We start from the raw sequence: 11,815 nt of genomic DNA, 5'->3' as shown, positions 1-11,815 counted from the left end.
AAAATTCCTAAGCAGCCCACCTATCAACACATCTCACCAGCTAGGGGTTTGCTGGAATCATTGGGCTTGAGCTTAGATAAGGAGACTGCTCTTAGGGTTCCAATGTCTCTCCTCTTCCTAATAACATAATTTCACCTGTGGCCCATGGTGATACATCTTGTTGCCCTGAAAATGGAATAGAACAGAGGCTTTTCAAGAGTTTTCGTAACAGTAACCTATAGTAGGAAATGCATTTTACGCTGGATCTAGGACACACACAAGTTTGAAAGTACACATAAACTTCTCAGGAAGCATTAGTTATCTTTGCTTTCAGTAACATACTCTACCTGGTGTGGTTATGATCACCTGTAATCCAAGCTACTCCAGAGGCTGAGGCAGGAGGATTGCAAGTTCAATGCCAGCCTGGACAACATAGAAACACCTTGTCTCAATTTAAAAATAAATAAATAAATAAAAGGGCTGAGAATGTAGCTCAGTGGTAGAGTGCCACTGGGTTCAATCCCCAGTAATGGTGTGGGGAAGGTGCAGGTTTAGTAACACATTCTGGTACTTTATTTTCTATTCTATTTCACTTCATTTGTTTTTAAAGAAGAAAATATAATTTTAGAGCCCCTTAATGAGGTCAAAATCAGCAACAATAGACTAGGAGATTTTCCATGAAGTGTGTGCACCAAACAGAGCTTCCTGGCAAGTCTTCCCAGTGCCATCTACTGTGAGCTCTGGGTATTGCAAATCCTCCCCACCCTCCCCCACCTCCCTACCTATCCCCATCCCGCCTTGGCACAGACTTTTTTTTTTTTTTTTTAGAGATTAAATCAGAGAATGCTTCTGCCAAAGTGGAAATGGCTCTCAAACACTTTAAGATGTTTAAATGAATAGATAACACAGAATAGTCCAATTCTAAATTCTAAGACCAAAGATTTCTCATATTCAGAACCAGCAAAGCTACAGAACATGTCACTAATTGGGACCTCAGGAGTAAAACTGTGTAATGAGGTTTTCAGTAAACAAACATTTTAAATTTGGGACACTTTAGAGTAGCATTTCATGCAAAGCTGCTGTCATCTATCAAATATAATATAATCAGTAATCAACAGTCCCTTGTCAAATGTATGACTATAATTTTTTCTATAGCAGTACATATTGTGTTTTCCCAACTTGCTCCAAACTCTTCAAAAGAATATAGATTACAATATTGCTGTGATACAAATTAGAATGTAGAAATCTCTTTTGCTCCTCTGTGAATGATGCAGAATTTCTCTGTTGAGAAGCCACTGTATAACTGACAGAATTTAATTTTTATATTCAATAGAAGTAAATTTTCCTAGCAGTTAACCTAAGCAGCTATAGCTCTGCATTCATGCCTGATCAAAATGTGTTTTTGATGCAAATACATTTGGAAATATCTCTGTAATTTCTCCACAGTCTACTTAAATAATTGTAAGAGAGTTACACTGATATATTTGCTAGTAAGAGCCTACGTTCATCCAGCAAGGCCTTTAAGATTGACTTATTTGACCACTGCCTTGCAACTGAGACACATGCAACAATTTTAATTTACCCAGAATATGTTATGTGTGGAATAATAGAGTGAAAAAATGCTTATGACCATTTGTCACATCGTAAAAGTAGCAATTTTAAATGAGATGTCTTTAATTTGAAAGAGAACAATTGAATTAGTGAAGTCTAAAATCTTATTCTCTTTTTACCCTTTCAATGTTAACAATTGACTTTCCCCCCTACATAATCCGACATTACAATTTTCAGAAAACATCAGGAGGGTGTGATTCAATGATGCAGAGAGAAATTATTAGTGAAACAGTGTTCCCTATAATAATCACCTACAGAGATTAAAAAGGATCATAGGAGAGCCACTCCTGCATTGAAATTACATTATCATATGTAAGTTGTTATTAATTATCCAGGGATGCCAGAGGCTCTTCAGTTTTCAACTGCTATTTTGGGAAAGGCTGAATTTTCTCTTTTTTACCAGTTATTAATATGACTAATATTTCATCAGCAAAGTCAAGAAAAGAGGGTGTAGCCCTATAGCTAATGAATCCCTAAAAGTGCCAACTAGTAGGGCAGGGGCTATATGCTCTCAAGTCTCTTCTCGTCTTGCAACATTTTCTGCCTTCACCTATGAATGATTTGTGAGTCAGAAATGTAACTGACACATTTTTAATGTGCATTCAGAGCATCCTTCCCAGGGGGGAATTCAGAAGGTTGCACCAGCAGGCAGCTGGCAAGTAATCATTCATCAAAATGTCAAGAAATATAATTTATCTTGTACTGATTTCTTGCACAACAACCAGTACTTTCTTTTGGGTTTATTTTAAAACACCTGTCAAATTAAAATATGAACAGCTAAAATCTTCACCTTATAACCTTACAAGTGCATTATTTGCAACATCTGCATAAAAGTTCAGTTCAATCATAATCACCTGGGATTTACCTACTTGGTAGTAACATATTAAAATTAGCATTCATTTTCCTTTGATGTGACAAGGTGTGGCTGTCACAAATCCTCACTAGTTAATCATCAATAGTTACTCCACAGGTCCCTATTCTCCCCTGGCCATTGCCCATCCTATTAGTTCATTCAAAATCAAACTGGGAGATGTCAGCGTTCTTTGCTTAAAGTCAAGCCAAAAACTATTCTCTATCTGGTTAATCCCTACCTGTTAATGAGTTAAAGTTGAGCTGGTCAGCAGCAAGTATGTCTGGAGCTCTACTGATCTCACTATGGAGTAGGAAGGGCTTGGGTGGAGAAAGGTCAACTGGGACTGAGCTCCTCTAGGACTAGAGTGTTCAAAGATGAAAAAGGGATGAGAAAATTATGGTTTATTTCCAATGCTTACATTTACCAAAGTAATACTTTTAACAGAAAAAAATGCAGCAGTATGACTGTCCTATTTACAAAATGACTACAGGATTTATTTTTTTAAATATTAATTTGTAGTGCGATCTGCTAACTGGGTACGTGACTAAGTTCATTTGGAGATAATTTCAAATATCCAGACTTTTTCCCAGTCTTTTTTCATGTCACCTCTTCTCTTTCTTTTCCCCTACTAAGGAACACACACACACACACACACACACACACTCACACACACAATTTCCTACCCTAGAAGAACTATGAAGTTACTTGGGAAGAAAATACCAACACAAAGAAAAATAAGAGAAACCTGGAAAACAGAATAAAATCAAGTGCTGAATTGTAAGTGAAGACTTCAGAGCTGCAGGAGTTTAAACTATAAATCCCAAAATATGGAGTGATAATTAGCCAACAATACAAGCCATTATTCAAATTTAGAGAACCAAGTCAAGGAACACAAGGAAAAGTTGAACCTATAATTGTGATATGAGCACTAAAGCCTAAAACGAAAATTCTCTTAGGGGGAAAATGTATCAGTTTGCAATCTCTAGACTGATTCTAGAGCTTTCCTTCATTCTAACCCAACCAGGATATCAACAGACTCCTAAACAGCACGTGCCCCTGAGAAACTAAAGGGAGAGCCCACTGACCAACAACTCCACCCCAAGAACTCTCAACCCTATGATGTGCTCAGGCCAAGGAAGTTGCCCACACCCGACTGGCCTAATTTCTCACAAGCTGATTCAGCACTTCTATCTAATGGTAAGGCTTTGGGCAGCTCCTGAGGTTTTGTCTCTTCACGAACAGACACTCCCTCTTAGACTAAGACTTAGAACTAGAAGATGAAGTAGAAGCCACGTTCACCTATGCAAAAAGGCAGATGTTGGCTTATGGCCTATAGGGCGCCAGCCTTGCAAGGAAAAGTCAATACCTTCACACAAACTATGGTAATCATGGGAAATCCATTTCTGCCTTGTCAGGATGAATCATCCTCACTTCAGGTAAAACTGACCTGAGAAAACCCTGCGTGAGAATGCGCAATCTGCACCTGAGAACTGGTTGCTCAGCAGGAATCATGAAGAAAGGAGCGGGAGAAGACTGGACACGGTGTCCCCAAACGCAGCCTGCTCCTCACATTTTAATTTCTCATCGTACTTCCTGTCACTAGCATCTCAAGACATCAAAATGCCCAACCAAATACCCAATACTGAGACCTCATAATGTGGCATCAAGTTTCACGGAGAAAGATCTCTACTGTGCGGGACATACTGCCCAGAGTCTTCTCCAGAAATCCTATCAGTACCCGTTCTAGCAGTATGGGAGGGAAGAAAGGGGTTGGCAGACTTCGTCCGTGCTCTTTCCTTTCTGAATAATCTGGGCAACCCCCCCTCCCCCCAAAAAAAGTAACTTCCTCGCAGTTTCCCAACTGGGGAAAGAGGATGAGGCTGGCAGGGTCTGGCCCTGAGTACCCTCCGCAGATGGCCAGACAACTCCTTCCAAGCAGGCAGATACGCTGTGGCCAGCCTTGGCAAAAAGAAGCAAGATTTGTCACCTCCATACACACCTTTTTTAGCCCTTGGCACATCCTTCAAAGTGATCGAATTAAATCTGGAATTCAGAGAAATAGAAGTAGAAATTTCGCCAGCACTGGTGGCACCCCGACCTCGCTAGCCCTGAACCCAAATTCCAGAGGCCCTGCGCCCTGCTCTGTGGTTCCCCTATGTAAGAGTCTCGAAAGCACTGGAACCCCAGAACTTTGAAATAAATCTTCATATCGTTGGAACGCCTGTTTAAATGAATGAATAAATAAATAATAAAAAACAGAACTTCAAATGCAATAGTAGTCTTGAACTAGTCGGAGAAGAAATAACAATAGCAAGGGAACTACTCTTCAAATTCACCTCCTACCCCAAACGCAAGAGCTGGGACCTGGGGCTTTGCGTCCTCGTAGGTGGAGACGCTAACCTTAGCTGGCTCCTCCCTGCCCGCTCAGGGACTGAGGGGCGGGAAATAGGGCATTGGGGATCTCTGGACTCTAGGGGAGCTCTAGGGGGTCACAAGGGGTCTCCGGAGGCTCGGAAGCTTTGATGGGCTCTAGGGATTCAGGGGCCCGGGAAACTTCAGGGGCCGGAGAGGCCCGGGGTGCCCCGCCCGCGGCTCTGGGGGTGGCCGGGCTGCAAGGAGCCGCCCCCTCCGTAACTTTCTCGGTAGCTCCGGGGAAGAGGCGGGGTGTGGGGTGCGGTTAAAAGGCGGCGCTACAGGAGACAGGTGTTGAAGACCCGCAGCGCCCGGCGCGCTCCGCTCTCTCCACTCGGAGCCAGTCGGCTGCGCTCCGGCCTGCTGCGAGCGCGGAGGCGGCCCCCGCCCAGGACTAGTCCCAGACCCGAGGTAGTGCCCCAGCTGGTGCCCGAGACCCCTCGCCGCCCGCTGGGCCCCGCCGCAAGATCTCTCCCTACACAGGTGAGGCTGCGGGCCAGTGAACCCGGCTCACAGCTGTACGCCGGGCGCCGGACCCGCGATGCCCGGGGGCGGTCTTGGCCGGGAAACTCAGCGCGGGGAGGGACTTTGGGACCGCCGGGGAACTAAGCGGGCATGGCCGACCGCAGAGGTCCCGGGGCCACTGGGGTCTGGCGAGGCGTTCTTGGCAGGGAGTTGTGACCGCTGACCGGGGGCTGGAGGCAGGTGGCAAGAGCACATTTCTGGGGAAGACTGTCAGGGGCCAAACTCTGGAAGTCGAATGGGGCTGCTTGGGCTGGATTTGGCGTGGCGCGCTGGGGAAAGGGACGCAGTGGCACAACCCCGGACTTAGAAATGGGGTTCGGCGCGTGGTGCGCGGGGCAGGGGAAGAAAACGAGATGAGGCCGACCGGAGAGTTATGGTGGCAGCTGTTGCCGATATTACTTGGGGCTAATTTCCCCACAGTCTCCTGGCTACTTTATCTGTCACCACCAAAAGTTTTAAATTAACCGAAAGCTTAGAAAGAAAACTCACGTTCGTTTGTTAAGCAGGAAGCCTCCACCGGAACAAACTGACCATAACCTCCTCACGGTCGTCTGCAAAGAAAGTGTGGGGTGAAATCCGGGCGGTTGTCTAGACCTCGCACCTAATACAGCTACTGGGAGAGGGGCGACCCGAGGCTAAACATAGGTCAGGATTTTGGTTGCTTTTCTTCTTCTGTAACACTTAAAGAGCGTTTGCTTCCAGGCGCAGTTCTCTAACTGGAAGGAAAACTCACAGGACACTTACTCTCAGAGGAGGTGGCGTGCAGCTGAGAAATATGTCCTTTTAGGATGCTTGCATCTGTCCTTCGGTAGCCCCTCACTGGAGGTGGAGAATAAGCCGGACCAGTGAGCATTTTCCAGATTCCCGAGAGCTGGACTCTAGGACCATTTACCTGGGACTGTCTTGAGATGTATGAGACAGCCATGTCCCCATTTGCCCTTTGAGCCTATTTTAAAACTGGCGTTAAGTCAGTCACAATTGAAGACACTGGTGAGAAGGTGGGGAGCTGTGTAGGGACAGCTCCATCAGGTAGACCACCAGCCAGGTTAGGAGTAGGGAGTTAAGGGGCAAAGAACTCCTTGTTCCTTTTCTGGAACTGGATGATTCACCTAGTGCCTTCCCTAAAGAAGTGAACCAACCCCTCAACTCGCACTCTGGCAATGTTCCAAGCAATTGCCGGGTAACCTGGGCCAAGTAGGAACCTGCATGTGACTGCCCAGGTTAGCAGGCCAGGAGAGCAGCTCTGTGACAAACTTGTGTGTTAAGAATAACTTCACCCTGCTTTCTTAGTCCATCTTACCTTATTATTCTTATCCCATTGGGGGCTCAAATTTTAACGTACTCCTCTTCTTGAAAGGGCCTTTAAAGTACATAGCAGTAAGATGGGTGTGATGGCACACACCTGTAGTCCCAGCTACTTGAAAGGCTGAGGCCGAAGGATCACTTGAGCCCAGGAGTTGGAAACCAGCCTGGTCAAGATAGTAATACTCAAAAAACAAGCAACTATAACTTTGGCTTTAAAAGAACAGCAAGATAGAGTTTACTTGGAACTGTATTTTTCTCATCTGAGGGCGACTAGACTGGTCTATAGAAATGTACAGGATCTGTGTTTGATGCCATAGAGGAGGGCCAAGTATAAAGTCCAACACCACCTCCACCTCTGTATTTTTGACCAGGTATATGAAGGTTTATTTCAAGGAGTGTCCTGTTTTCCTTTTAGTGAGTGCCCATGAAAAACTGGAAGGTCTAATTCCATGAGATGGTTTTGTTAAAATCTGAATGCCATTTCTTTCAGTGGTTTCCCTGTTGAAGACAGTATTAGATTGAACTGTGGCACTTTTCAAAGGACAACTGACTCACCTAAGGGCCTCTCTGACAGTCTGGATTTAAGTGGGTCAGGGCTGAACCTGAACCAAATCACTATTTTTTTTTTTTCCCAGTGGCATTTCTTCTTTCCAACTGAATGGGGCTAAATGTTTTACTAGTATGTTTCAGTCTGACTTAACTTTCTTACCCATGGCTCTCCTGCCTCCTGATCAAAGTGGCATTGAATGGGCTCAGTCAGACCTTGGTGTCCCACAGCAGCAACTGTGGGTAATGAGAGACATTCAGTATGAGTCTGCCTCGAGAGTCCATTGGGAAACAGGATGCAACTTGCCTAAAATCAGGAGAGCAGGATACCTTTAAGTAAGAGAAGAAGGATTCATTACAGCTTAGAAGGGGTGGAAAACAGGTGACTCATGAGGACCGTGAAGAGGATGGAATCTTGTTTAGAAGAGAGGTTGATTGTGACAGATGGGGTGTAGCTATGAATCAATGAAGACAGTTCATATCCTGGGATGAAACAGAAGGCCTCTGGCTCATGGAAGATTATCCATGGGCCCTTGCACACCTGCTTTCAGTAAGGAGTATGTTACCCCAGCAAATTTTTGGTTCTAAACTACAACAGTGATAAGCTTCATTGGACCAGCTATGGGGAAGCACTGGTTGAATTCTCTCTCATTTTTCATAATATGTCTCTTTTATAAATACTTCTAACCTTAACCCACAATAACAATGCTCAGTTACAACATTTATCTAAACAGATACTGAGTACTAACCAGTCAGTCCCAATGTGACAGTGAGGCCACCAACCTGTACACAAAAATCTATGCACAGAGTGACTTTTCTACTTAAAGAGACCATTCATCCCTACTCTTCTGCATATAGAAGAAAGAAGCAAAGCTCTTGGTGAAATGTTAACTTTGTGTAGGGGGGTGTCAAATGTAACATAACCATTTGTAATAACCATCTCACTGCTACATCCCAAGTCTGTGAAAATGAACTGAAATATTTTAAGTAAAGGGGCTCTACAGGAAAAATTGATACAACACTGGATTAGGTGGACTTCCATAAATTATATCACCTTAATTTGACCTCTCAGCCTTTAAGGTAAGGTTGGTCAAAACTAGGGTCAGTTCCACCGGTACAGTCCAAAACTTGGTGCTACCAATGGATCCAGCTATTGAACCCTGAGTAACTAGGGTGGAGTTGGGAAGACCCAAGGAGAATCTATAGAAGACTCATTAGATTTGGTCAGAACTCATTTGCACCTTTAAGCTAACAAGTACTTTGCATTGGTGCACCCCACACCCCAGATATTATATACCAAAGATTGGGTGAGTTACTCAAGCAAACAAGCAACTCATTATCAGATAACATATAGAAACTTGTTCAAGATGGTTTTGGGGCTGTATATTTAGTCCTGTAGCAAACCACATTGGTTTTTCTGTCACCATTTTGAAGGAGGTTATGTAAGAATCAGTGCTCAGGACGAGATTTAAAAGTACTTACTTTCCCGGACCCAGAGAAATTGCCCAGTTCTATCCAGACTAGTGATTTTTATGTCATGTTCATTTTTCTTTTCCAGCAGCAACCTCCCAGAAGACAGGATGGATTGGGGTACACTACAAACTATCCTGGGGGGTGTCAATAAACACTCCACCAGTATTGGTAAAATCTGGCTCACTGTCCTCTTCATTTTTCGCATAATGATCCTTGTGGTGGCTGCCAAGGAGGTATGGGGAGACGAGCAAGCCGATTTTATTTGCAACACCCTCCAGCCTGGCTGCAAAAATGTTTGCTATGACCACCACTTCCCCATCTCTCACATCCGGCTATGGGCACTGCAGCTGATCTTTGTGTCCACGCCAGCACTCCTGGTGGCCATGCATGTGGCCTACCGGAGACATGAGAAGAAAAGGAAGTTCATGAAGGGAGAGATGAAGAATGAATATAAGGACATTGAAGAGATCAAAACCCAGAAGGTTCGTATTGAAGGGTCCCTGTGGTGGACCTACACCAGCAGCATCTTCTTCCGGGTCATCTTTGAAGCTGTCTTCATGTACGTCTTTTACATCATGTACAATGGCTTCTTCATGCAGCGTCTGGTGAAATGTAATGCCTGGCCTTGTCCCAATACAGTGGACTGCTTTATTTCCAGACCCACAGAAAAGACTGTCTTTACAGTGTTCATGATTGCAGTGTCTGGAATATGCATCCTGCTGAATGTCACAGAATTGTGTTATTTGCTCATTAGATATTGCTCAGGGAAGTCCAGAAAACCAGTTTAACACATTGCCCAGCTATGGGAAAAAAGATTGCATAAAAGGATGAAGCAACCTGTGCTTAGCTGTCAAGGTTCAGTCACCAGCATTTCCCAAGACAAAGATTCCCATCTTAAATGCAACCATTAGACCCCCTCTCCAGAAGGCCTCACATGAAACTCCAGATGCCTCTGGGGCTCCACCCTCCCAAAGCTCCAAAATAAAGGCCTAACTCTATGCCTATATTAATTTTTACTAAAGTTAGTTGCATTGAGACCCTGTGTTGATAGGGGTTATTCCTGTAAGCTACTTTCATATTTGAAACAAAGGATCCTGGTACTTGTTTCTTTTTCTTTGAGGACAGGAGAGAGAAAGACCCAGGTTATAAAAGAAATGCTGAGAAAGTTCAAGTGCTTTCTTCTTAATACTTTTGCCAAATTTTCCCCAATTAAAGGTGAACATAGAAAATCAGGGTTCTTTTATTTGCTTCAGAAGTTTTAATCTGTAACAATGGACAAAATTATCTAATGTTTCAAGCTCTGTTGTACTTTTTTTAAATGAAGACTTTAAAATAACATAGGTTCTTTTGATGTTTTGGAAACCATTATATGTTCCTCCTATTTCAAAGACTCTGATTGTGATATGTAAATGGTGTGTAATTAGATCCTACAATTCAATTTTTTAAAATGGCCTTTCGGTTATGAGTAATTTGCAGTTCTGCTGAGAGGCAGCCTGCTGTATTAATATTATGTCATACACAACAGTGTTGCAGCCTCTCTCAAGACAAACTAAAAGTTCTTATTATGGTGTATGATAGCAGATGACCTCTTTTCAAAAATTGAAATTTAGTTTTGCATAAGAAGTACAGACTGGAGGTACCACCAGATGCTACTTGCTATGAGACTGACTCAACATCCTCTCTTCCCCTCTGACATTTACCTTCTCCATTACTGTGGTACATGGTAGCCAACCTCAAAAGGATACTGACTTAAAGAGGTCGCGCCAGAATTATTTTGCCACAGTACAATTTAACAGTGCAGAAAAAAGGGGGTGGAGGGACAGGGGGATTTACTGTTTTCAAAGAACCAATGGAAAGAGTAGATTCTAAACTCTGTTGACTAAAAATGAGTTTTTTCTACTTCAAACATTTGTTTATTGTTCTCTTCAGCATCCAGTTTTTTAAGTGAAAATAGAATTAATAGACTTTTATAAAAATAGAAAGTAGGGTTTAGATCAATATGTAAGTTTAGTAGGACAAATTGAATCCTGATATTACCGTTATGCTTGATGTTTCCAAAAAATAGTAGTCAGCATACTTCAATGAGGGAAACATTTTCATGTTGTCAAAAAACAGCATTGTAAGACCATTTTGTAATAATAAATAATAGCTTTCATTACATGCTTGTTACTGAAATACTTTTGTAAAGTCTCAAATATCACTTAAAATGTTAAAATATAATCCATATACTAATTCTTTAAAATCTAAAAGTTGTTGTAAAAATAGCAAATTTTAACTTATTATATAGCTATTTTGTATAAGTACATTTTTATTTTATATTCTATAACTCCTCCATGAGTATATTAACAGATTATATCTTCCCACTGTTCTGCGATTCTTCTCCAGTTATAGAAAAGCCTTTGTGACTTAAAAAAAAAAAAATGTTGGTAAGAAAGGGAGAAAAAGATTATTTCTGCCCAAACCCATGCCATCTCTCACAGATTTTGACCAGTACCATCTATCCTAAGAAGGTACAATGTGAAGATTAGAAACAGGTTAGAGAATACTAAACTGGGGTTACATGATCAGTTTGGTTCCTAGATGAATCACAAAACTGACATTTTAAAAATCCTCCATATATAAAATTCAAGTTAAAAAAAGTTAAACTTATTCCTGAGAAAAACTTGCTGAGGTATAATAAAAAATCTTCTAAGGTATCTTTTCCATGGAAATATCTTTCTATTAGTATGTAACCAAAGCTGGTTTAGAAACTGTTTTGTGTTTCTTGGTGGTCGCCCCATGGGGAATACACCTGCCAGACCAGCCTGTGTCAGCATGACTATGTATGCAGCTCTCCCCAGATGGCCACCAATGCCTGTGTCCGGAACTTCAAGGTATAAGCTTTCTGTCCAAGGGCTTCAAAGCATTTCACACATCAATAATTGAGTATTTTATAGAGTATCATACATTTTAAAAATGGATTTAAAAGGATAAAAAGCCCACTTCCCACCTAGGTATTAGAAAAGAGGTTCATCATCCCTACCTGCTTTCTAAGGTGTCCTGCACATAGGCTGTTATAATAACAACTTTTTAAATAGCTAGTTTCACTCCTACAAACTATGAAGATTATTA

At 42.4% G+C, this 11,815-nt stretch overlaps 1 protein-coding gene across 1 annotated transcript; it reads left to right on the top strand.

The window, feature by feature from the left end:
* Positions 1-4,944: 4,944 nt before the first annotated feature.
* GJB2 (gap junction protein beta 2) lies at positions 4,945-11,815 on the top strand. Its single transcript, XM_079138557.1, has 2 exons — positions 4,945-5,338; positions 8,790-11,815. Exon 2 carries the CDS (start codon positions 8,812-8,814, stop codon positions 9,490-9,492), a length of 681 nt encoding a protein of 226 aa, XP_078994683.1. The 5' UTR covers positions 4,945-5,338; positions 8,790-8,811; the 3' UTR covers positions 9,493-11,815.

This window comes from Sciurus vulgaris (assembly GCF_902686455.1).
Source record: "Sciurus vulgaris genome assembly, chromosome: 4".
In the NCBI taxonomy this organism is placed as follows: Eukaryota; Metazoa; Chordata; class Mammalia; order Rodentia; family Sciuridae; genus Sciurus; species Sciurus vulgaris.
Note: the sequence above shows the minus strand (reverse complement) of the source record. Positions and strands in the feature narration are given on the sequence as shown.